Genomic DNA, 27443 nt, shown 5'->3' on the forward strand with positions numbered 1-27443 from the left:
GGTGTCCCGCACGCCGGCAGGCCGAGGCCGGGCGCTTTGGTTCCGGTTGCGGAGTTCAGACCCGGGCCCAGAGTTGGAAGCGCTGCCGAGCGCCGTAGGACTGGGAGCCGCCGGCGTTTCTTTAGGGCTGGAACTGAGCGAGTGGCTGAGGCGGGGTCTCCTGTGATTATCCAGACACGCGGGGGGAGGCTGGGGCTGGAGCTGGGTCAAGCAAGCCAGCCAGCCAGCCTGCCTGGATTCCTCCAGGTAAACGTCTGCCCTCCGTGGGGGCCGGGCCTGGGCACCTGCAGCGCCTCCTGGCCCGGGGGTGCCTGATTCTCGGGCCCCGCCACTCGAGCAGGGGTTAAAGGGGCGGGCTGGTCTTTGTCCAGGGCATGCGGAGGGCCCTCGCTGAGGTTTGCGGGGAGGGCCCTGTGGGTAGATGATGCCCCATTGTGATATTTTCCGGTCCCCTGTGTGGGGAGTTACCCCATTGCGAAGGGGGGTGTTACTCTGTTTTGATGTCCACGGGGAGGACTGTAAGGGAGTAGTGAAGAGAGGGAGTTTGCTCCATTTAGATGTGTGTAGAGGAGGCTTTTATGGGTACGAGAGGGCTGCCGGATTTTGTTCACAAGGAGCCCTTCCTCAGAGTAGTATGGGCAAGGAGGAGGTGCTTGTTTCAATGACTGGATGGGCCCCTTGTGGTACAGAGCAGCCCATACAGGTGTACGGTGCATTGCCCCCTCATTTCAGTGTCTGCAGTGGCGCCTTTAGGACCATCATGTCCAGGCCTGGGAGCAATGGAATCTCAGCTGATGATCATGAAGGCAAGCGCCTAAGATTCTCAGGCCAGTCCCGCTTCTGTGAAGGAGCAGACTTGCCTCCCAAAATAGTGTTTGCTCTCTTATCCTGTTAAAAATGGTAGTAGGAGAAGATAGTGAATAGGAAGTGTATGTGTTTATGGTGTCTAATAATGTTTGCAAACAGAAAAGGAGTACTTGTGGCACCTTAGAGAATAACAAATTTATTTGAGCATAAGCTTTCGTGAGCTACAGCTCCGCTCACAAAAGCTCATGCTCAAATAAATTTGTTAGTCTCTAAGGTGCCACAATTACAGGTTTCAGAGTAGCAGCCATGTTAGTCAGTATCCGCAAAAAGAACAGGAGTACTTGTGGGAGGCTGGGGCAGGAGCTGGGTCAAGCAAGCCAGCCTGCCTCCTCCTTGCCCATACTACTCTGAGGAAGGGCTCCTTGTGAACAAAATCCGGCAGCCCTCTCGTACCCACTCCTTTTCTTTTTGCGGATACAGACTAGCATGGCTGCTACTCTGAAACCTGTAATAATGTTCGGCAAAAGAATTTTTATTATTTTCCAGTACCCCTGATTTACATACCCTTCTGTTTAAATCGAAACAGCAAAGGCCTCAATCCTTCATTTGTGTTTCCTATTGCCTTTTTATGGTGCTCTGATCCTTGTTGTTTGTTGCTTCTAAAGGGCCTGTTCGTGTACATTTGGTTTCAATGGAAGATGAGGGAATTCACAGCATTTTTGAGGAGGGCCTCACGACTTTGCAGGATTGAGTCCTAACAGTGCACTATTCCCAGGCCCCAGGGCAGAAATTAGTGAGCAGGGCTGTCATTTTGGAACAGCTTCATTGAGGGTGACTTTGAAAATGACCAATATAGTTTTCAGTATTTCACTGAAACCTATAGAGCAACTCTCCTTCGTGAGAGGTATTAAAATGTCTTAAAATTCATCTAGATGAGGTAGTCTGTCTCCGCATAAGCAAGACTTCTCTGCTGTGGGAGGAGGCTACTCTGCAGATCGAATTGTTATTCGTTATGACTGATTTGTTGTCTGAATCAAGCTCTCAGTCTTACAGGATGTGAAAACTGTATTGCTGTTGTGCTTGCAAAAATATATTACGTTTGTTTTTCAGTTAAGTTTTTGTGTAGCTATTATTTTGAGACCACAGAGGTTTTCCTCTTCCACTAACAGCAGCATTTCTCCTGTCAGCCTCAATGATGAAAATGCTTTGGGGCTTTGTAATTGAACACCACACTGCCATAAGGCATTATATTGAAGAGAATCAGTTTGCAGGCTGGGCATGCATATCAAATCAGAGGGCCTCCTGGCCTCTTTTTTCTCCTTTAAGAATCTGTATGATTAGATTTCAGAGTAACAGCCGTGTTAGTCTGTATTCGCAAAAAGAAAAGGAGTACTTGTGGCACCTTAGAGACTAACCAATTTATTTGAGCATAAGCTTTCGTGAGCTACAGCTCACTTCATCGGATGCATACTGTGGAAACTGCAGAAGACATTATATACACAGAGACCATGAAACAATACCTCCTCTCACCCCACTCTCCTGCTGGTAATAGCTTATCTAAAGTGATCACTCTCCTTACAATGTGTATGATGATCAAGGTGGGCCATTTCCAGCACAAATCCAGGTTTTCTCAGCCCCCCCCCCCCCCCCCCCCCCACAAACTCACTCTCCTGCTGGCAATAGCTCATCCAAACTGACCACTCTCTGCAAATGAATTCGAATTCAGCAGTTTCTCGCTGGAGTCTGGATTTGAAGTTTTTTTGTTTTAAGGCCTGTCCTGTAGTAGGTGACTTCTGGGATTTCCATTTACAACGCACACTTTGCTTCTCTACAAAAGAAAAAGGACACTAAACTTTCTAAACTACTACATGCTACAAGGGGCCACAGCAATGGTTCCCTCAACCCACCCAGCAATATTGTTAACCTATCCAACTATACTCTCAGCCCAGCAGAAGCAGCTGTCCTATCTCGGGGCCTCTCCTTCTGCCCCTCCACCCCCATGAACATGATACAGTTCTGTGGTGACCTAGAATCCTATTTTCGATGTCTCCGACTCAAGGAATATTTCCAAAATACCTCTGAACAACATACTAATCCACAGAGGCCTCCCTACCAACATTACAAAAAGAAGGATTCTAGGTGGACTCCTCCCGAAGGTCGAAACAGCAGACTGAACTTCTACATAGAATGCTTCCGCCGATGTGCATGGGCTGAAATTGTGGAAAAGCAGCATCACTTGCCCCACAACCTCAGCCGTGCAGAACACAATGCCATCCACAGCCTCAGAAACAGCTCTGACATCATAATCAAAAAGGCTGACAAAAGAGTGCTGTTGTCATCATGAATAGGTCGGAATATGAACAAGAGGCTGCTCGGCAGCTCTCCAACACCACTTTCTACAAGCCATTACCCTATGATCCCACTGAGAGTTACCAAAAGCAACTACAGCATTTGCTCAAGAAACTTCCTGAAAAAGCACAAGATCAAATCCGCACAGAGACACCCCTGGAACCCCGACCTGGGATATTCTATCTACTACCTAAGATCCATAAACCTGGAAATCCTGGGTGCCCCATCATCTCAGGCATTGGCACCCTGACAGCAGGATTGTCTGGCTATGTAGACTCCCTCCTCAGGCCCTACGCTACCAGCACTCCCAGCTACCTTCGAGACACCACTGACTTCCTGAGGAAACGACAATCCATCGGTGATCTTCCTGATAACACCATCCTGGCCACTATGGATGTAGAAGCCCTCTACACCAACATTCCACACAAAGATGGACTACAAGCCGTCAAGAACACTATTCCTGATAATGTCACGGCTAACCTGGTGGCTGAACTTTGTGACTTTGTCCTTACCCATAACTATTTTACATTTGGGGACAATGTATACCTTCAGATCAGCGGCACTGCTATGGGTACCCGCATGGCCCCACAGTATGCCAACATTTTTATGGCTGATTTAGAACAACGCTTCCTCAGCTCTTGTCCCCTAACACCCCTACTCTACTTGCGCTATATTGATGACATCTTCATCATCTGGACCCATGGAAAAGAAGCCCTTGAGGAATTCCACCATGATTTCAACAATTTCCATCCCACCACCAACCTCAGCCTGGTCCAGTCCACACAAGAGATCCACTTCCTGGACACTACAGTGCTAATAAACAATGGTCACATAAACACCACCCTATACCGGAAACCTACTGACCGCTATTCCTACCTACATGCCTCCAGCTTTCACCCTGACCACACCACACGATCCATCGTCTACAGCCAAGCTCTGCGATACAACCGCATTTGCTCCAACTCCTTAGACAGAGACAAACACTTACAAGAGCTCTATCAAGCATTCTTACAACTACAATACCCATCTGTGGAGGTGAAGAAACAGATTGATAGAGCCAGAAGAGTTCCCAGAAGTCACCTACTACAGGACAGGCCTAACAAAGAAAATAACAGAACGCCACTAGCCGTGACCTTCAACCCCCGACTAAAACCCCTCCAACGCATTATTAAGGATCTACAACCTATCCTGAAGGATGACCCAACACTCTCACTAATCTTGGGAGACAGGCCAGTCCTTGCCTATAGACAGCCCCCCAACCTGAAGCAAATACTCACCAACAACCACATACCACACAACAGAACCACTAACCCAGGAACCTGTCCTTGCTACAAAGCCCATTGCCAACTGTGCCCACATATCTATTCAGGGGACACCATCACAGGGCCTAATAACATCAGCCACACTGTCAGAGGCTCATTCACCTGCACATCCACCAATGTGATATATGCCATCATGTGCCAGCAATGCCCCTCTGCCATGTACATTGGTCAAACTGGACAGTCTCTACGTAAAAGAATAAATGGACACAAATCAGATGTCAAGAATTATAACATTCATAAACCAGTCGGAGAACACTTCAATCTCTCTGGTCACGCAATCACAGACATGAAGGTCGCTATCTTAAAACAAAAAAACTTCAAATCCAGAGTCCAGCGAGAAACTGCTGAATTGGAATTCATTTGCAAATTGGATACTATTAATTTAGGCTTAAATAGAGACTGGGAGTGGCTAAGTCATTATGCAAGGTAGCCTATTTCCCCTTGTTTCCCCCCCCCCCCCCCAGACGTTCTGGTTAAACTTGAATTTATGCTGGAAATGGCCCACCTTGATTATCATGCACGTTGTAGGGAGAGTGGTCACTTTGGATAAGCTATTACCAGCAGGAGAGTGGGGTGGGAGGAGGTATTTTTTCATGCTTTTCATAAGATCTTCTAAACTTTCCACAGTATGCATCCGATGAAGTGAGCTGTAGCTCACGAAAGCTTATGCTCAAATTAATTGGTTAGTCTCTAAGGTGCCACAAGTACTCCTTTTCTTTTTAAATAGTTCTGGAAGTCTGTCTGTCACAGCACTGTGGTGCAACTCCTGGCTTGTCACCTACACTGGATTCTCAGGTGTAGTATTAGACTGTGCTTGCCCTGGGGGAATTCTCCCAGTTGAATACAGGGCTTTTAGGGCCCCTTTGTGCCAGCCCTTTTATGTGATGTAAGGGGCCCCAGTATTCTATGTTGCTTTGACATCTGGGATGAACAGTCTACAGTTCTTGCATTAATATTTTGTTCCTCTACTTAAAACAGAACTGTTAAAGATATTAATTAAAGCATTTTTTAGTTAAACTTATCACTGCTGTAGAGACAAATACATCTTTTTTTTTTTTAAGCTACCAAAAAAACCCCCAACACATCTACAGAAGGTAATGTGGAAATGTTGAGACTTTCTATGACTAAAGTTATTTAAAGTAAACAAGTGGCTCATTTTCAATTTAGGAGCTCAGTTTTAGGCACTGAAGTTTGAAAATTTTGGCCTAACATTGGCCACTCTCTTACCACTTCATAAGTTATTTTTCCTCCCTTGGTATCCTGCTGTTAATTGATTTAACTCGTTAGACTGACCTCACACTTGGTAAAGCAACCCCTCATCCTTTCATGTATTTATGCCTGCTCCTGTATTTTCACTCCATGCATCTGACGAAGTGGGTTCTAGCCCACGAAAGCTTATGCCCAGATAAATTTGTTAGTCTCTAAGGTGCCACAAGAACTCCTCATTATTTTTGTCAATGGCTCTGAACCTGCACCTTATTGCACGCTGGAAAATCACTGTGCCCTCTCAGAATCCTATGCATATCAGTGGGGCTTTGTGTAGGCAAAGGGGTGTGTCCCAACAAATTGCAGGGTTGGGACCTAAACCTGTATACTTATATTTGCAAACGCATACTCCTACTGGAAATTAATGGGACTACTCGTGTGAGTAAAGTTAAGCACATACTGAAGTCCATTAGCGGGATTGAGGCCAAAGCGTTTGCAAAATCGGAAAGTTTACAGCTTGAATTTACAAATATGCATGTTTGTAACTTTACTCACATGAGTAAAGTGAGTGAGACAACTCATCTGAGTAAAACTATGCATGTGCATGTCTGCATGGTCAAGGCCCGAGTCCTTGCGTTCTTTAAAGTCAAGGACCATCTTTTAATCTATGTTTGTATAGCACCTAGCATAGAGGAGTCTGGCTACTGATAGGAACCTCAGGGGGTGGTTTGTTTTTTTTAATATAATCTCTTCAGGATTAATTTGATCTGATCTAGTCGATTTCTGCTGTGATAAATAATAACAAGTATGTGTTAGTTAAATAGGATGACCACATGATGATTACTTTTTTAGAAATTAGTCTATTTATAGTACATCATATACAATGTATTTTTCTTTAGCAGATACAGCATATGGTCTGTTTAAAGTAAAGATGTCTTTAAATTCATCTACATGTTTGAACCAAGAAAGCCATCAGAAATTAAAAAGAAATTTTGAATGTTTGAAAAATTCACAACAACAGACTACTTCATCACTTCAAGATAATCCACTTCAAAATTTACAGTTAGCATCCTGGGAAGTTCTTGAAAAGGCCCAAAAGAGTGGGAGATCAAAGTGCCCAAGATGTGGTAGTTCAAGGATGTTTTATTGTTATTCATGTTATGTTCCAGTTGAAACTGTGCCTAGCAAAGAAATTCCAGTTGTGAAGGTTAGTGAAACATAACATATTTAATGTGCCTATTATTTGTTAGTGGGGGGGGGGAGGGGGGTCTGTGTGAATACATTGCCAGCATTCTCTTTTTCTAGGTCCTCTTTAACACAGTGGTAATGATAGATGAATAAATTATGATAAAGTAGGGTTAGTTGTCTGGTTTAAGGAACCAGATGTAAGAAAATTGATAGTTAAGGTTTCAGTTCTGCAAATACTTATGCATATGCTCAACTTTGCATATACAAGGAGTCCCACTGAAGTCAATGGGACTCCTCATGTGTAAAGTTATGAAATTGAGGGATTAGGACTAATTCTTTAAACTCTTTCTTAAACCATTCTCACCAGAGTTCTCCAAATTGTAAGTACCAGTGGCATAGACATTTTGAAATCAAGATGAGATTGTTTGCTAAAAAGTACACTCTAAGAATTATTTTGGGGGAAGTTCTATGGCTTGTCGTATACAGGAGGTCAGACTGGACCAGGGGTGGCCAACCTCTGGCTCCGGAACCACCTACGGCTCTTCAGAAGTTAATATGTGGCTCCTTGTATAGGCACCGACTCTAGGGCTGGAGCTACGCGTGCCAACTTTCCACTGTGCTGGGGGGTGTTCACTGCTCAACCCCTGACCCTGCCACCCCTTCCCACCCCCTCCCCTGAGCCTACCATGCCCTCGCTCCTCCTCCCCCTTCCCCCACCCCCCGAGCCTCCTGAACACAGCTGATCGGGAAGTGCGGGGAGGGAAAGGGAGGCGCTGATCGGCAGGGCTGCCGGTGGGTAGGAGGCTGCTGATGTATTACTGTGGCTCTTTGGCAATGTACATTGGTAAATTTTGGCTCCTTCTCAGGCTTAGGTTGGCCACTCCTGGACTAGACGATCACAATGGCCACTTCTGGCGTAGGAATGTGACTCTGTAGTGAGGGTGAGAGTTTGTATAAACAAATGCTAGGGAGCTGCACCCATTTAAACCAAAGCTGAATATGACTCAAAATGTGAACTTAAAAAAAATAAAGAACTGCTCATAGTTGTATAACTAAGTCAGTTAACTATTTTCTTAAAATATATTGTTTTTCAGCTGAGATAGGGAATAAAGCTTTCAGAAGTGCCAAGGTCCCATTTACAAAAGTCACTTCACACTTAAATGCCACGGGCCTATTGAAAATTGGACTTTGGCTCATAAGTCAGTTAGGTGCTTTTGAAAATTTTAACCATTGTGCTTGACTCTGTTCACCTTGAAATCAAAGAGTTTTGTATTAATTTCAATGGGTTGAATACCTAATACAAATAGGTGTTCAGGATTGGGAGCATAAGGCTGCTAAATTTAAATGCATAACTTCTTTTGTCCATTATTAATAACTGAAAATTAAAATTGATAACAAAAGTATCAATAGAGCCTTCACTTTAGCGACATTAGAGTGTCAAGTGTGCACATATAATAGCTAAATTGCTTATTATTAAAAGCAGTGAGTGCTATTTCCTGTGCATTTTAATCTGATCTCCCCCCCTATTTTGCATTAAACAGTATAGTTTTTAAGGAACTTCTGTTGAAATTAGGAACTTCCATATTCTTATATATCTAAATCAAAACATTTTTAGGAAACTATATGAATTTACTATATATTTTAAAAAGTTTCTGTCTGGGGATTTCCTAGACATACATCCAAATTTGTTTATATGTCTGCCATTTTTGTTGTAGCTTCCTTTGAAGATTGACATAATTAAACACCCAAATGAAACTGATGGCAAAAGCACTGCTGTACATGCTAAACTCCTGGCACCTGAAGATGTTACCATTTATACATATCCTTGCATTCCGGAATATGAAGAAAAAAGATATGAAGTAAGAAATTCTGTAACAGGGCTGTGCGCTGGGGAAGTGTTCATGTGCCTTTCGTCTCCCAACTCCTGCTGATATTGCACCTCCCCTTTGCAGGGGGAGTGCAGATCCCACTACTCTGCCACTATTCCTCCATGAATCCATTCCACCCCACCCAGAGCACGTCTCTGCAGTGCATAGGGATATGGACATCCTGCCGGGCTCATGGAAATTTGCCTCCATGTGCAGCCTAAATGCACTGATTCTGTTGTGTCCACGATCCTCTGCACCCACAGAGAAGAGAGAGGATTTGGTTCATTGCGCTTTGTAGCAAGTATTTTACTTACTGCATAGAGCAGAAGTGTCAAACACCAAGCCCACTGGCCGCATTGCCCTGCTTGATGGAGTTATGTGGCCTGCTTGGCATATTCAACTTCTGCAGAATCTAAGCTTTTATTTTGTAAAAAGTACGTTTCTAGTATTTCCTGGTGCAGGGAAAACCTACCAAATGTAATTGATACATGTTGTCGTCTTGAGTCAGAACAGAGCCTGAAATAATGACTGTGAAGAATGAGCACCCGGTCCTCAATTTCACTGCAGTGAGAATTCTGAAACCTAACAAATATTTATCGTCAGCATTAACAAATGGGAAGGAAAGAGAGTGAATGATTCATGGATGTGGGAATTGGTATTTGCTTCAGGGATGGAAACGTCAAGCAAAGAACAGGGAAGAGGGAGAGAAACGGAGGAAGGAGGATAGGGAAGACTGGGGGAAAAAAAGAAAATACTGCTGATCCTAAAGGAGGTCATAAATTCCCATTAAGATGCTGAATGTAATAAGGAGGTTTAATTATTGCATATAGGCCATATTATACTGTTGTTTTGTGTGACATACCATTAACATCTGTGGGAGTTCTGCTGTGATTAGAAGTCAGACTAGATGATCTAATCGACACTTCTGGCCTTAAAATGTATGAATTAATTTAGGCTAACAAGTAGTCCTACATTTATACTCTGGCCCATAGACCATAATTAAAAGTGGAATCTGGCCATCTTCACAATATAAGGTTGCACCCTGGCATAGAGAAATAGATTAGTGTAAACATCTGCATAGTACCTTGCACAGAAAATATTGGCTGGTAGGATAACTTTGTTTAACATGTATGGACGTAATACACATGTAGGCTTGGCAGATTTTGATTTTTATATATATATAATAATTTTGCTGGATATCTTTAAACATTTTATTTTTATTGATTTACGTTTTCACATTGCATGAAATTTTGGGTTTTAAGCAATTTGTCAGTTTTTATCGGTTTTTTTTGTTTGTTTTTAACATTTTCAATTGCAGGAAACTATGGGTACATCAGACAATTATTATTTAATTACAGCCTGTAGTAAGTTGTCAAGCAGTATTTTTCTATCTTTGCCTATCTGTAAATTTTCAGTTATTGGTGGTGGAAACATTTTTAGTCTGTTCGGATATGTATGGTGAAATTGATATTTACTGACATTTACTGTTAAAAGCTAATTCTGCCAAGCCTGTACATATTTAATGAAACCCTTGCAAATAATTAATTTAAACAAATCCCTTACCTTAATTTAGTTTTTCTTTTACCCCGTCTCTCTTCTTACCCTTTGGGGCATTTGAAATACATTTTCAAAGAGAAGTTCACTTTCATCTTGTATGGATTTAAATGGTTTTATTTGTGTGTGTGGATTGCTGTACAGAATAGGTATTTTCTTTTTTAATAGAAAGTTTCTGGTAAAGTTTCAAGAACTTTTAACAGTTTCTATCTAAATGGCACTCGGATCTCTCTATTTGTTTTCATTTTAGATTGCACTTATCTTTCCTGGTCCTAACTCAATTTCGGTAAAAGATATTATTATCCATCTGCAAAAAAATGTTCAGAAAAATGTTAGTTGTGGCAATGATGATGATCCTTCAGCAGAGCCATTTCTCAAGAAAGCAAAAATAGAAACAAAAGAAGATAGAAACCTAAGCGAATACAAATCAAACAGCAGGAGTGAAGACACTGTACTGAAGAAAGTAATATTTATTGACAGTACTTGGAATCAAACCAACAAAATAATCACTGATGAGCGACTCCAAGGTAAATAAGTAAATAAATAAAATGGGATGTTACAGCTATAGTAAAGTGGCTAAATGAAATATACATATTTCTTTCCTAAATGCAAAAGACCTGATTGGATACCATAGTGATGAGCAGGGTCAAAATACATACATGAAAGTGGATCTGAACATACTTCACATCAGGGGTTCAATTATATGACTTAAAATGGAGAAATCTAAAGGTGTAGCCGTTTTCTTGTTTGGTGTCATTCCCCCGCCCACCCCGGCTTTTGTCAAATATCTGAACATGTTGTGTTACACAGAACCTAGTTCTTCCTGACAGTATCAATAATGCCATCAGTGGAAAACATAATACGAGTATTGTTGCTTTTATTCTGAATTAGCACAATGTACTTGTAGTTCTGCACAGCCTTCATTGTGTTATATTGATTAGAAGGACATATTTAAGCATTCCACAGAGCATTAAAATGCGTAACAACAATTTGGCAGTTTTATACTTGTGCTATGTAGGGCTCAATCCTGCTCCCATTGAAATCAATGGCAGTTTGAAAACTGACTTCACGAGAGCAAGAGCAAGCCCTTAGGTTGGAAGGCACATTTCCTTCATTTCTACTCTGTGTATTAGCAAGTATGTATTTCTCAACTTAATTTCTACCAGCGTATGGAGTGGGCATCACAGGTTTCCTGCATGGAAGATGAATGCTGCTTTGCTGCCCAGTTAGCTCATTAAAAATACTACATATGAGCATAATTTATTATCCAATAAAAATCCTATTACTAAATATATTTAACATAAAAATTCTGTTATCAAATAAATTGATATACACTACAGTGATGTATTGCTTTATCGCATGGTGTAAATGTGAACTGATTTAAGGCACTTAATAATTCTGTTCACAAAGGATGAAATTCAGGAAACCAACATGCAGCTAAGAAACTTGGGATTTATATGGGTGTCTTGGTTGTATCTAAGGAGAGAAAATCCTCCCCCCTCCCCCCCTTTCAGGGCCAAGTCATTGGACTGCACCGTAGCCCATCCCTGTACCTATTTCAGCCTAGGGGACAGAATGGTAGCTTCTGCCTTCTAATCATTGTGGTCATCATCAGTCCATCTGTTGCTCGTGCCTATAATCTGCATGTACATATTTTGACTTACATCTTTTTCTAGGTCCTCAAATCCAGGCTAAACTTAAATCTTGCAGAATCTTTTGGCATAACATCTCTAGGATATGACTATTCTTATCCATCCACACAGCTAAAATTCTCCTCCAAGCTCTCGTCATCTTGATTATTGTAACATTCTTTTCTCTGGCCTAGACAAATGCAATCTTACCACACTTACATCCATTCGGAATGCTGCTGCAATGATCACTTTCCTAGCCCATCACTTTGACCACGTCACCCCTCTCTTTGAATCCTTCCACTGACTCCCCATTCTCTATTGCATCAAACATAAGATGCTTGTATTTAGCTTCCAGGCACTTCACAGTAAATCGCCACCTACCTATCACCTCTCATTTGCCAGTGAGCTGTCAATGCGTGCCTCCAGTCAGCCCATGATGCCAGCCTCCATCACCCAATTGTTACATTTTCAAATAAACGCTTTTGTACTTTCTCCCATGCTGCCCGACATGCTTGGGAGAAGCTCCTTGTAAATGTCCACACACCTCGTTTCCATCTTCAAAACTCCTTTTCTGTGATGCCGACAAACAGCTCAAAAACTGTTAGGCTGCTGGTGGGCAGAGATCACTGCCTAGCTTGCTGACCAATACTCTCGTTGTTTACTTGAACTCCCCCATCTGTCTGTGTCCGTTGTCTTGTGTTATACTTACACTGTAAGCCCCTTAGGGCAGAGACAATCCTGTTCTGTTTGTACAGTGACCACCATAATGGGCTCCTGGTCCATGACTAGAGCTCCTAGGCGCTATAGTAATACAAATAATAATAAGGTAGGGATTTCGTCTACTTAAGAGTTGACCCAGTGGACCCTTCCCCAGGTTATATAATCCCAAATTCTCTACTCCACACCACTCTTCTAATTCTAGTCTAGTCAGAATCTTATGCAGTCCTTGTCACCAACCTACCTGAGTGCCTTCCAGTAGTCCATTAAGTGATGTGACTAATATGTGTTACGTGTGGTTCATTCTCTCTTCTCCTCTCCCTATGAGTAGGTTAGTGTTTTGTTTTTTTAATATGTACACACTATGTGTTTATATTAGAGAAAGTAAGTCAAAAAAGTACACCTTGCACTTGAAGCAGAAGGTGGTGAGATTTGTTCTGGTCCTTAGTTCCCGTGGAAGTTCCTTCCATAGTCTGGGGTGGTTCTTGACAAAGCTTTGTCTCCTACACAGATGAGCTTTGCTGTTGTGATAGAAAATTCCATGGTGTCTAATGAGTGTTTGACTGCAGTTTTCATTCTGGAAAGCACCTTGAAATTAAGGGCGGAGACCATGAATTTGAATTGACATTCTGTGGCAAGCCAATGTAGAGAATGGCAGACAGATTTGATAACCTCCATTTTGTTCAGGTTCAGTTTCAGCTAACTCTTCTTCCATCTTGGTTGTGGTGGTGGTACAGTTGTACATGGTGAGGGATAAGTAGAGCTGTGTATCATCCCCATATTGTTGGCATGTGAGTCCATGTCATCTTACCAGTTCATCTAGTAGCTACATAGAGATGACTAAAAGGACCAAAACCTGAATTGTACTTTATGCAGAGCTAGCATGGAACCAAATGCTTTTATTAGCAGAGGGTGCAGAGACTCCTTTTCTGTCCATGCCACTCATGTCTCCCTCAATTCCCCCTATTATACCGCAAATAGGACTAGCTGAGCTTGTGTACTGCCTTAAAGGCATGAATTTCACCCCTACCTCCTACACTATGGACTTGTTAGAAATTCTTTTGTGGGTTGGTTGTATTATTTTTCTCACAGGAAAATTGATGGCATTCACATCGGTCTGTATGCACCTCAACTGCACCCATCAGAGTTACACAATCACTATCATTCTTCTGTTGCCAAAAAATAAGTTACTACAGTATTTGTTCAAATAGATAAACTTAAAAGAAATACTGGAGAGAACCATTAACGAAGTGTGCCAAGAAAATGTAAAATAAAGTCTGTGTTTTGTAAGCCTGCATTTATATATTTCAGTAAATCTAGCTAATTGCACTTACAAGTGAAAGCAATACGGGACATCAATTAGCCTTGGAAATAGACAACCTAGGAGACTTGCACATAATTAAGTATTTTTTAAATCTTATTAGGAAAGTGGTGTAATATATCTTTAGAAAACCAAACCAAACCCAATTGCATTACAGACAGGAAATATTTGAAAGTTGCTAATGCTTTGTTAGGATTGATGGATTACTTCATTAGAAATCAATGATCACTGGATCTAAAAAGTAAACTGTTACATTCAGTATTAATGATTACTTTCCCAGAGGTAATGCAGCATAAGTATGGCTGTTAAAGTAGAAGATTGGTTAGGTAATTTTTCTGTAGGCTTAGTCAAATCTCTTTTATTAGTTTACATATTCTCTTTTGCAAATATATGCCATGCATCTGCTTCAGTTTTTAAAGCATCTATGCTCCCTTCTGCTTCTGCAAGTAAATGATAGCCTGTAACTGTACATGGAGGCTACTGGAATGTGGCAGGAACTATCGCTGTGGCATGTTGCCCCTTTATCCCGTCCTCTGGAGCAGCGGTGGGCAACCTGCAGGCCACACGCGGCCCATCAGGGTAATCCACTGGCGGGCTGTGAGACTGTGTTTACAGTGATTGTCCACAGGCACAGCCACCTGCAGCTCCCAGTGGTCACAGTTTGCCGTTCCCGGCCAATGGGAGCTGCGGGAAGCCGCGCATGCTGAGGGACGTGCTGGCTGCCACTTCCCACAGCTTCCATTGGCCGGGAATGGCAAACTGTGGCCACTGGGAGCTGCAGGTGGCCATGCCCAGACAGTCAATGTAAACACTGTCCCGTGGCCTGCCAGCAGATTACCCTGATGGGCTGCAGGTCTCCGCTGCTCTGGAGGCATTTTGTGAGGAAGGTGCAGGTCTGCAAAGATTTCCTGCCCCTGTTTCCCCACCCAGAAAAAACCGGGAGATGGGGGAACAACTTCATCAACTCCTGTAGGCTCCACCTATAAATAATGTACAAATCCTTGTTCTTTATGATTTGGACACCAAGGGTGATTCAAGGGACAACAGTTGGTAGGAGAGCCCTAGCAACACAGAGGCAAGGGACCAATATGTGGCTTCCCTTTTCTTGGGCTAAATTCCCCAAGATCCACAGAGATGTTGAGAATCTGCAGATTTAGAGAAGGGGGCTGAACCCCTTTCCACTTCCACATAAGGGACAAACATAGCAACCAATTCAAGAACTGTAAGGAAATTCCAGTGAGCTGAAACTAGTGGAGCTCTGAATCCCCTGCACAATAATATCCAACGGGGATTCAGCAGAACCCTTCAGCATCTGCTTACAGTCGAGCATGTTCAAGTGCTTCGCAGAATCAGGGAGTAAAGCTTTAGTTGTTGAATAAAACTACAGTGTGTTGGATTAAGATTCACATACTCAGCACTCTCACAAATCTTTATCAAGACACAACACTCAGCAGGTGGTGATCAGTTACTTGTAACTGAGAAGCTCATCAGCATGATTTCATCACAGTCCTCTCCAGCACCTCCCTTTGTTGCACAAACTTATTTATAATTTATCTTTTCTTATACATTATATATTAGTCTCTCATTTTCATGTTAACTCTCCTCCCCAACACTACAACTTGTGTTACTTTAAAACTGTATTTTCTAGTTTTTTTGCGGGGTTTTTTTTTGGTCAGAAACATAATTACTTTGCAATTTCTTACACATGCGCAGTTCTACTTTTGCTTATTCTGTTAAATGTGGTTAGAACAGACCGGGGTCAGCAACCTTCGGCACGCGCCCATCAGGGTAATCCGTTGGTGGGTCACGAGACATTTTGTTTACATTGACCGACTGCAGGCACATCACTCCCCTACAGCTCCCATTGGCCGGGAATGGCGAACCAAAGGTTGCCGACCCCTGGAACAGACTCTTAAAATTCACAGCAGGCCTCTTTCAAGCCTAAATGTGCCTTCATTCCCAATACAGTCATTAAAGTAGATTAGAATGGGAGCTTGCAGGTTTTCGTATCTATCATCACAGGTCTGGATGTAATTGTGAAGAAGTATGGTTGCTTGTGGTGATGATAAAAGCACATAGAAAAAGAGTGGGAGCATAAGAACTAAACTCTGAAAGGTGACCGTCGGCCAAATGAAGTGCATGTGAGAGAAAATAGCTTCTGTATGGACAAAATTTGTTTGTTCTCCATATGTGTGTGTTCTAAATGTCTATACTTCCATCCTGCCTAAATCCCAGATTGGCACAAACATTTATTTTATTATTTGAGCTCAAAATATGTGGATACTAAACATGAAAACAAGTCAAAATGTTGACTTCCTGGATAGTCTGAGTTACTCTCATAAGAACAACTAGTGTTTGTAACAAAATATTGCCTTTGGCTATATAGATACATTACAGAGATGATGGAAATATGCTCAGTAAACAGTAACACTTAAGCTCTTCTAAATTTTTTGTTCTGAAACTCTTAAATATTCTGTGCTGAAATTAATTGATCCTGTGCTTGTATTCTCATTGGAGTCCGTGATCTGACTAAAAGAAAAGGAGTACTTGTGGCACCTTAGAGACTAACCAATTTATTTGAGCATGAGCTTTCGTGAGCTACAGCTCACTTCATCAGATGTTTACCGTGGAAACTGCAGCAGACTTTATATACACACAGAAATCATGAAACAATACCTCCTCCCACCCCACTGTCCTGCTGGTAATAGCTTATCTAAAGTGATCAACAGGTGGGCCATTTCCAGCACAAATCCAGGTTTTCTCACCCTCCACCCCCCCACACAAATTCACTCTCCTGCTGGTGCTAGCCCATCCAAAGTGACAACTCTTTACATAATCAAGTCGGGCTATTTCCTGCATAGATCAAGGTTTTCTCACATCCCCCCCACCCCCATACACACACAAACTCACTCTCCTGCTGGTAATAGCTCATCTAAACTGACCATTCTCCAGGTTTAAATCCAAGTTAAACCAGAACATCTGGGGGGGGGGGGGTGTAGGAAAAAACAAGAGGAAACAGGCTACCTTGCATAATGACTTAGCCACTCCCAGTCTCTATTTAAGCCTAAATTAATAGTATCCAATTTGCAAATGAATTCCAATTCAGCAGTTTCTCGCTGGAGTCTGGATTTGAAGTTTTTTTGTTTTAAGATAGCGACCTTCATGTCTGTGATTGCGTGACCAGAGAGATTGAAGTGTTCTCCGACTGGTTTATGAATGTTATAATTCTTGACATCTGATTTGTGTCCATTTATTCTTTTACGTAGAGACTGTCCAGTTTGACCAATGTACATGGCAGAGGGGCATTGCTGGCACATGATGGCATAGATCACATTGGTGGATGTGCAGGTGAACGAGCCTCTGATAGTGTGGCTGATGTTATTAGGCCCTGTGATGGTGTCCCCTGAATAGATATGTGGGCACAATTGGCAACGGGCTTTGTTGCAAGGATAAGTTCCTGGGTTAGTGGTTCTGTTGTGTGGTATGTGGTTGTTGGTGAGTATTTGCTTCAGGTTGCGGGGCTGTCTGTAGGCAAGGACTGGCCTGTCTCCCAAGACTTGTGAGAGTGTTGGGTCATCCTTTAGGATAGGTTGTAGATCCTTAATAATGCGTTGGAGGGGTTTTAGTTGGGGGCTGAAGGTGACGGCTAGTGGCGTTCTGTTATTTTCTTTGTTAGGCCTGTCCTGTAGTAGGTAACTTCTGGGAACTCTTCTGGCTCTATCAATCTGTTTCTTTACTTCTGCAGGTGGGTATTGTAGTTGTAAGAAAGCTTGACAGAGATCTTGTAGGTGTTTGTCTCTGTCTGAGGGGTTGGAGCAAATGCGGTTGTATCGCAGAGCTTGGCTGTAGACGATGGATCGTGTGGTGTGGTCAGGGTGAAAGCTGGAGGCATGCAGGTAGGAATAGCGGTCAGTAGGTTTACGGTATAGGGTGGTGTTTATGTGGCCATTGTTTATTAGCACTGTAGTGTCCAGGAAGTGGATCTCTTGTGTGGACTGGACCAGGCTGAGGTTGGTGGTGGGATGGAAATTGTTGAAATCATGGTGGAATTCCTCAAGGGCTTCTTTTCCATGGGTCCAGATGATGAAGATGTCATCAATATAGCGCAAGTAGAGTAGGGGCTTTAGGGGACGAGAGCTGAGGAAGCGTTGTTCTAAATCAGCCATAAAAATGTTGGCATACTGTGGGGCCATGCGGGTACCCATAGCAGTGCCGCTGATCTGAAGGTATACATTGTCCCCAAATGTGAAATAGTTATGGGTAAGGACAAAGTCACAAAGTTCAGCCACCAGGTTAGCCGTGACATTATCGGGGATAGTGTTCTTGACGGCTTGTAGTCCATCTTTGTGTGGAATGTTGGTGTAGAGGGCTTCTACATCCATAGTAGCCAGGATGGTGTTATCAGGAAGATCACCGATGGATTGTCGTTTCCTCAGGAAGTCAGTGGTGTCTCGAAGGTAGCTGGGAGTGCTGGTAGCGTAGGGCCTGAGGAGGGAGTCTACATAGCCAGACAATCCTGCTGTCAGGGTGCCAATGCCTGAGATGATGGGGCGCCCAGGATTTCCAGGTTTATGGATCTTGGGTAGTAGATAGAATATCCCAGGTCGGGGTTCCAGGGGTGTGTCTGTGCGGATTTGATCTTGTGCTTTTTCAGGAAGTTTCTTGAGCAAATGCTGTAGTTGCTTTTGGTAACTCTCAGTGGGATCATAGGGTAATGGCTTGTAGAAACTCGTGTTGGAGAGCTGCCGAGCAGCCTCTTGTTCATATTCCGACCTATTCATGATGACAACAGCACCTCCTTTGTCAGCCTTTTTGATTATGATGTCAGAGTTGTTTCTGAGGCTGTGGATGGCATTGCGTTCCGCATGGCTGAGGTTATGGGGCAAGTGATGCTGCTTTTCCACAATTTCAGCCCGTGCACGTCGGCGGAAGCACTCTATGTAGAAGTCCAGTCTGCTGTTTCGACCTTCAGGAGGAGTCCATCTAGAATCCCTCTTTCTGTAGTGTTGGCAGGGAGACCTCTGTGGATTAGTATGTTGTTCAGAGGTATTTTGGAAATATTCCTTGAGACGGAGACGTCGAAAATAGGATTCTAGGTCACCACAGAACTGTATCATGTTCGTGGGGGTGGAGGGGCAGAAGGAGAGGCCCCGAGATAGAACAGCTGCTTCTGCTGGGCTGAGAGTATAGTTGGATAGGTTAACAATATTGCTAGGTGGGGTGAGGGAACCATTGCTGTGGCCCCTTGTAGCATGTAGTAGTTTAGAAAGTTTAGTGTCTTTTTTCTTTTGTAGAGAAGCAAAGTGTGCGTTGTAAATGGCTTGTCTAGTTTTAGTAAAATCCAGCCACGAGGAAGTTTGTGTGGAAGGTTGGTTCTTTATGAGAGTATCCATTTTTGAGAGCTCATTCTTAATCTTTCCCTGTTTGCTGTAGAGGATCTTGATCAGGTGATTCCGCAGTTTCTTTGAGAGCGTGAGGCACAAGCTGTCAGCTTGTGCCTCACGCTCTCAAAGAAACTGCGGAATCAAAAATCCATTACAATCTACATACCACACAGACTATGCTGACAGCTTGTGCCTCACGCTCTCAAAGAAACTGCGGAATCACCTGATCAAGATCCTCTACAGCAAACAGGGAAAGATTAAGAATGAGCTCTCAAAAATGGATACTCTCATAAAGAACCAACCTTCCACACAAACTTCCTCGTGGCTGGATTTTACTAAAACTAGACAAGCCATTTACAACGCACACTTTGCTTCTCTACAAAAGAAAAAAGACACTAAACTTTCTAAACTACTACATGCTACAAGGGGCCACAGCAATGGTTCCCTCACCCCACCTAGCAATATTGTTAACCTATCCAACTATACTCTCAGCCCAGCAGAAGCAGCTGTTCTATCTCGGGGCCTCTCCTTCTGCCCCTCCACCCCCACGAACATGATACAGTTCTGTGGTGACCTAGAATCCTATTTTCGACGTCTCCGTCTCAAGGAATATTTCCAAAATACCTCTGAACAACATACTAATCCACAGAGGTCTCCCTGCCAACACTACAGAAAGAGGGATTCTAGATGGACTCCTCCTGAAGGTCGAAACAGCAGACTGGACTTCTACATAGAGTGCTTCCGCCGACGTGCACGGGCTGAAATTGTGGAAAAGCAGCATCACTTGCCCCATAACCTCAGCCATGCGGAACGCAATGCCATCCACAGCCTCAGAAACAACTCTGACATCATAATCAAAAAGGCTGACAAAGGAGGTGCTGTTGTCATCATGAATAGGTCGGAATATGAACAAGAGGCTGCTCGGCAGCTCTCCAACACGAGTTTCTACAAGCCATTACCCTATGATCCCACTGAGAGTTACCAAAAGCAACTACAGCATTTGCTCAAGAAACTTCCTGAAAAAGCACAAGATCAAATCCGCACAGACACACCCCTGGAACCCCGACCTGGGATATTCTATCTACTACCCAAGATCCATAAACCTGGAAATCCTGGGCGCCCCATCATCTCAGGCATTGGCACCCTGACAGCAGGATTGTCTGGCTATGTAGACTCCCTCCTCAGGCCCTACGCTACCAGCACTCCCAGCTACCTTCGAGACACCACTGACTTCCTGAGGAAACTTCAATCCATCGGTGATCTTCCTGATAACACCATCCTGGCTACTATGGATGTAGAAGCCCTCTACACCAACATTCCACACAAAGATGGACTACAAGCCGTCAAGAACACTATCCCCGATAATGTCACGGCTAACCTGGTGGCTGAACTTTGTGACTTTGTCCTTACCCATAACTATTTCACATTTGGGGACAATGTATACCTTCAGATCAGCGGCACTGCTATGGGTACCCGCATGGCCCCACAGTATGCCAACATTTTTATGGCTGATTTAGAACAACGCTTCCTCAGCTCTCGTCCCCTAAAGCCCCTACTCTACTTGCGCTATATTGATGACATCTTCATCATCTGGACCCATGGAAAAGAAGCCCTTGAGGAATTCCACCATGATTTCAACAATTTCCATCCCACCACCAACCTCAGCCTGGTCCAGTCCACACAAGAGATCCACTTCCTGGACACTACAGTGCTAATAAACAATGGCCACATAAACACCACCCTATACCGTAAACCTACTGACCGCTATTCCTACCTGCATGCCTCCAGCTTTCACCCTGACCACACCACACGATCCATCGTCTACAGCCAAGCTCTGCGATACAACCGCATTTGCTCCAACCCCTCAGACAGAGACAAACACCTACAAGATCTCTGTCAAGCTTTCTTACAACTACAATACCCACCTGCAGAAGTAAAGAAACAGATTGATAGAGCCAGAAGAGTTCCCAGAAGTTACCTACTACAGGACAGGCCTAACAAAGAAAATAACAGAACGCCACTAGCCGTCACCTTCAGCCCCCAACTAAAACCCCTCCAACGCATTATTAAGGATCTACAACCTATCCTAAAGGATGACCCAACACTCTCACAAGTCTTGGGAGACAGGCCAGTCCTTGCCTACAGACAGCCCCGCAACCTGAAGCAAATACTCACCAACAACCACATACCACACAACAGAACCACTAACCCAGGAACTTATCCTTGCAACAAAGCCCGTTGCCAATTGTGCCCACATATCTATTCAGGGGACACCATCACAGGGCCTAATAACATCAGCCACACTATCAGAGGCTCGTTCACCTGCACATCCACCAATGTGATCTATGCCATCATGTGCCAGCAATGCCCCTCTGCCATGTACATTGGTCAAACTGGACAGTCTCTACGTAAAAGAATAAATGGACACAAATCAGATGTCAAGAATTATAACATTCATAAACCAGTCGGAGAACACTTCAATCTCTCTGGTCACGCAATCACAGACATGAAGGTCGCTATCTTAAAACAAAAAAACTTCAAATCCAGACTCCAGCGAGAAACTGCTGAATTGGAATTCATTTGCAAATTGGATACTATTAATTTAGGCTTAAATAGAGACTGGGAGTGGCTAAGTCATTATGCAAGGTAGCCTGTTTCCTCTTGTTTTTTCCTACACCCCCCCCCCCAGATGTTCTGGTTTAACTTGGATTTAAACCTGGAGAATGGTCAGTTTAGATGAGCTATTACCAGCAGGAGAGTGAGTTTGTGTGTGTATGGGGGTGGGGGGGATGTGAGAAAACCTTGATCTATGCAGGAAATAGCCCGACTTGATTATGTAAAGAGTTGTCACTTTGGATGGGCTAGCACCAGCAGGAGAGTGAATTTGTGTGGGGGGGTGGAGGGTGAGAAAACCTGGATTTGTGCTGGAAATGGCCCACCTGTTGATCACTTTAGATAAGCTATTACCAGCAGGACAGTGGGGTGGGAGGAGGTATTGTTTCATGATTTCTGTGTGTATATAAAGTCTGCTGCAGTTTCCACGGTAAACATCTGATGAAGTGAGCTGTAGCTCACGAAAGCTCATGCTCAAATAAATTGGTTAGTCTCTAAGGTGCCACAAGTACTCCTTTTCTTTTTGCGAATACAGACTAACACGGCTGTTCCTCTGAAACCCGTGATCTGACTGTTGTTTAACATCTTACTTCCCTTTCCCTGCCCCCAAATGTTAAGCAATGGGAACTTTGTATTGGAGGAATCTTCCCTAAATTTTACTTCACCACTTGTAAGGTGAAACCCTGATTCTACTGAAGTCAGTGGGAGTTTTGCTATTGACTTCAGTTGAGCCAGAATTTCACCCTTATTCTTTTGGTTTATTGGGTACTCCTCTGTTAAAAGAGGTCACTGAAACTTTATATAGGAGATAAACTAGTGTCATGAAAACTGCCTTTAGTGTAAAAATTAAAGGAAATGATTAGCCTGTATCATTTTTATTATCCTCAGTTTAGACACATTTTTCATTACCAGTTTACATACTGTTTAATGCCTGTTATAACATAGTGTACTTTGAAAAGAAAATTCTATTAATATTCATGTTGTTAGCTGTGAAATAAATAGCTAGACTCACCTTGTGATTGCACCAGAAACAGTTAAATGTAGTTTGAAGCTATATAAAAAGTACAAAATTGTAAGTGCTGGGCTACAGGCCAGCTTGGGCTCCTGAAATAGGGCCATTTGGAGATGGACCAAACTTCTGTCTGTAATTTCCAAGCAATTCTCAGACCATGTTGTAATTACTGATGTTAAATTATCTCAAGATACAGATTTTGCATCTTAATGTTAACATTTAAGAAGATAGTTCAGAGCCTGATTTTGCGAACATTTATTACACACTGTAGTGCTTGCTAACCTAATTGATCCCATTGACTTATTATGCATTTTTAAAGAATTTTCAGAATAGCTGACGTGACTTCAATGGGGTTTTTTTAGGGTAATATGGGATTGCACTTCAATAAGATTATTTAGGGATCAGTAGTGAGGAGGTTGCAGTGTCAGGGCCTTCAGTGGCTTTTGAATCATTGCATGATTGAAATCGGCATAATTTATTTACTTTTATTCAGTTTTGTAAATATAACGAACATTGTAAGATATTCATGTAAAATGGGCCATATCAGATCATTAGGTTTTAAGCAAAACTCCACTGATTTCAGTTCCACTGAATGAGTTCTGCTTAGAAATAGATGATGCATTGAATATATATTAAGCACTACTCCGCCTTCTCTAGACACATTAATTTCAATAAAATAAAAAAAAGTAAAGGAAAAAAGCAGATAGTAAACTTACATTTGTCACCAAGCCCTTGCATGCCCTGCCTTCATCAATTTTCTTTCATAAGTGACCTGTTATAGCCATTCCAGACATCTCAAAATCAAATCCCTGCAGAACTATACCTTCCACTCTGAGGCCCTTAGCCCCATCATACAGTTATGCCTGGTCTTGAGTCTTTGCAGGATTGGGGCTTAAGGTCGTGTTGCTGCAACTTGATCTATGTGGGCGGGCCTTAAGCCTAGATAGAGACTCATGGAGTCAATGGTATTGTGATCTATCATGAAGATCAAATTGTAGGATCTGGGCCTCAAGTAGAAATATTTATAAAACTTACCTTTTTTGATCCCAGTGAGGATGGGGGAATTATTGCCAACATTAAAAAGCAAAAACAACAACAAAACCCCTCCATAGCTGACAATTGTGTGTATCTTTGTGATGTTACATATAAGATTGGCGGGATTCGATTTTTATTGGTAAATGTTGATTTCACAGTACCCATGCAAACCTACGGAAAAATCAATGATGATGATGATGAAGGTTAAGAGTCTGTCATAGATATTTTCAGTAAAAGTCAGGGACAGGTCCTGGGCAATAAACAAAAATTCACCTGTCCCTGACTTTTACTAAAAATACCCTAGGACACGGGGACAAACAGAGCACTGCTGGGGCTTGCTGCTGCTCCTGTGGCCTGGGCTGATCACTGCTGCTTCAGGCCCAGGGGGCTGACCCAACCCCTGCTATTGCGCCAGCGGGCTCAGGTTTGGCCGCCGGTCAGCTGTTCCAGCGGCCACTGCTCCAGCCCTGCTCCAGAAGAAGTCATGGAGGTTCCAGAAAGTCACGGAATCCAGGACCTCCATGACTGAATCATATCCTTAAAAATAATTGAAACTTCCAAATAAGCGGAGTAAGAAAAAAGGTGCTTGAGAACCTAGAGTTTGATTTAAGGCTGTTTGCTCTGTATTTTTTCATGTGTGAGTTTGATGATTTGTGTTTAACTGTTAAAGTTTTAACTTTTTTAATCTTAATGTCTGCTTGTGAATAAATAGTTAGACTCCACACATGATTTCCTGTAATTGTGAAAATTTAAATCAATAAAAATGTAAAAAAAATATTTAAAACCCAGAATTTTATGCAACTGTAAAAATTAATTGATAAAAATGGAAAGAATGCTTAAAAACAAACCAATATCATCCATCAAAATTATAAAAAAATATATAATAAATACCTAGCTTTTATCTAGCACTTTTCACCATTACCCTCATTGTAGAAATGGAGAAACTGAGGCACAGAGAGGCAAAGTGTCACCCAGCAGGCCAATGGCCAAGCCGTTAACAGAACCCAAGTCTCTCAATTCCCAGTCTGGAGCTCTGTTTGTTAAGCCAGCCTGCCTAACATTTGTCCCCTTTTTCTTGGCAGGGTTACTACAAATTGAGTTGAAAACAAGGAAAACTTGCTTTTGGCGTCACCAGAAAGGAAAGCCAGATACATATCTTTCTACAATTGAAGCCATTTATTATTTTCTCGTGGATTATCATCAGGAGGTTTTAAAAGAGAGCTCCAAAGGACAATATGACAACCTGCTTTTTTTCTTTTCTTTTATGTACACGTTGATAAAAAACGCCAAGAATTCTGCAGGAAAAGAATAAGCCAAGCTATCCATTTGTCTGTGAATAGCACCATGTTTGTCTTTCTTTAATTATGATAAAGTGTAGTAACACAATTTTTTGTCTGAATGACATTTGAGTTCAATAATAAAACACAGCATATTACAGTCTGGAGTTGTCTGTAATGCTGCTCCAAATGCAAGAGCAGGATCTGGCTGTGCACACACTTGATGCTTAATTTTAATCACTACTTATTTCAATGACATTATGCATGTCCCTAAGGGTTGGCCAGTTAGGGCCTACTTTGTGAGTCTGACCCTGCAGTACACACCTTAGGTAAAACACAATGTGTCGGAGGCAAGGAATGGAGGATTAAGACCTCAGACTGGAAATAGTAAGATCTCAGGATTTTAAAGAGGAGTTAATATGTCAACATGGAATCTCTTTTCTAAAACGTACAATGTAATTCAGGTGATTATACTGTGTAGGAATGTGCTCTAACCAATCAGGTTGACTTCATGCTGTTGATATTACGATTGCTTACTGAAACGATTAGGACAATATTTCCTCAGGGGAAAAAAAATTAAAAGACCCAAGTTAGTTGACTGAATGGAAAACAAATGATAAACTTTGTTAGTTTTAAAGCTGGAAAAATGATTTAGTTATACAGATAAAAATATAGGCCTAGATTCATAAAGGTACTTAGGTGGGGTGATGCTGAGCAGATCCTGGTAAAATTTTTAAGTGTAGACCAGACCTAAGCTGGCTAGATATTTCTGTCTTTTTCCTATGTTGGTGAGGGAGTCACAAGTCTTGCAAAAGAGACAAGAGAAATCATAATAATTAACCTTTTTCAGAAATCTGTGAGTTTATTTTAGCTGTATCTTTTTTTTCCTCAGTAAACTTGGCCAATTTTCCATCTGCACTGATCCTTCTCTCCCCTCCCAAAGGGGAGCCTCAGTATCCGAGGGCAAGTAAACAGCACTGTGAAAAAGGCATTAAGAATTTCTGTTTTTAAACTTGTATAGAATTTTGTTTGGGGCCATCAGATTAATTAATTGTTTTACTTTTGTCTGAAGTGTACCAAGGTATTAAATTAATCACAATAAACAGAGCATTGAAATACAAACTAAAGAGCCACTTTTTCAGACCGCTTCTACCTAGTCTCCAGTTTTACACCCAATTTCACTTCTTCAGGTAGGCATGAAACAGGTATTTATTTATTTTTTTTGCACATGGAAATCACTCTGTGTACATACACAAAAGTGAAGGTCAGGACTGACCATTTGGCCCTAGGAATAGAAAGATTTAGTTAGTATGCATGAATTAAAATAACACTGTTCATAAAAGGCACAGATTCAGGGTCGGAATGATAAACAGCATTTCAAATGTGATGGTGCAGCTACTAAAGTGAAAAGCAAGTTTGTGTGTTTCTCTTACAGAAAGAAAAATCTCCAGCAGCCATCTCTGTCAACTATTAGAACAACAGATTTCTTAGTCATTTGTTTTTATTGTTCATGAGAGAGGTTATTTGGCTTTTCACAAGGATTAATGCTATTTCCCCTGGTATGAATTTTGATGGTCTTTTTGACATTTTCATCCGTACTTGTGTTTCTAAAACAAAGATTACTTTAAGAAAGTCAAAGAAACACTTTAACAGTGTATAATAGTTTGAGAAGAAAAAACTTTCACCCATTTTAAACCCATACAAAAAGTGAACTCAGTGACCTAATGTTTTACAAGAATCAATCAGAGGAGAAATTTTTTTTTTTCTTCCAAGACATTTCCCTGAAAACATGTTTTTTTTATTTAAATGGTAGAGGTCAGATAAAAGCTTATATAAGCTGGTCTTCGTTCCTTTTGGAAAAGTACTTTCATAAAGTTAAAAACATTTTCCAAATGTAAATTTGGGTACCTCACTTTATTTTAACAATGGGAGGTAAGAAGCTATTCCAAAAGTAAATTAATTTTAGTTCTCAGATGAAATCAATGTACAGGCAATATTTAAAATCTGGAACATTGACTCCAGAAAGTTGGGTTCAGATTTTTTTTTTTTCAAAATTAACTTTGCTAGAAGGGTACACTAATTATTAAACCAAAAGAATCACTCTTACAAATATGGGACACATCTAGGGTCCACATTATTTAGGGTCTATTGGCATTCCT

The 27443-nt window shown here is 42.1% G+C and overlaps 1 protein-coding gene across 1 annotated transcript; it reads left to right on the forward strand.

Moving 5' to 3' along the window:
- Positions 1 to 18: 18 nt before the first annotated feature.
- DTWD1 (DTW domain containing 1) lies at positions 19 to 26976 on the forward strand. The gene is made up of 5 exons (XM_073303974.1): positions 19 to 246; positions 6584 to 6891; positions 8588 to 8731; positions 10545 to 10821; positions 25090 to 26976. Exons 2-5 carry the CDS (start codon positions 6616 to 6618, stop codon positions 25317 to 25319), a joined length of 927 nt encoding a protein of 308 aa, XP_073160075.1. The 5' UTR covers positions 19 to 246; positions 6584 to 6615; the 3' UTR covers positions 25320 to 26976.
- The last annotated feature ends 467 nt before the right edge of the window (positions 26977 to 27443 follow it).

The sequence above is a fragment of the Lepidochelys kempii genome, chromosome 10, assembly GCF_965140265.1.
Source record: "Lepidochelys kempii isolate rLepKem1 chromosome 10, rLepKem1.hap2, whole genome shotgun sequence".
In the NCBI taxonomy this organism is placed as follows: Eukaryota; Metazoa; Chordata; order Testudines; family Cheloniidae; genus Lepidochelys; species Lepidochelys kempii.

Coding starts and splice junctions, on each gene's coding strand:
- DTWD1 (XM_073303974.1), top strand. CDS start 6,616: ATGTCTTTAAATTCATCTACATGTTTGAACCAAGAAAGCCATCAGAAA. Junction 6,892..8,587: donor AAGAAATTCCAGTTGTGAAG/GTTAGTGAAACA, acceptor TTTTTGTTGTAG/CTTCCTTTGAAGATTGACAT. Junction 10,822..25,089: donor CACTGATGAGCGACTCCAAG/GTAAATAAGTAA, acceptor TTTTCTTGGCAG/GGTTACTACAAATTGAGTTG.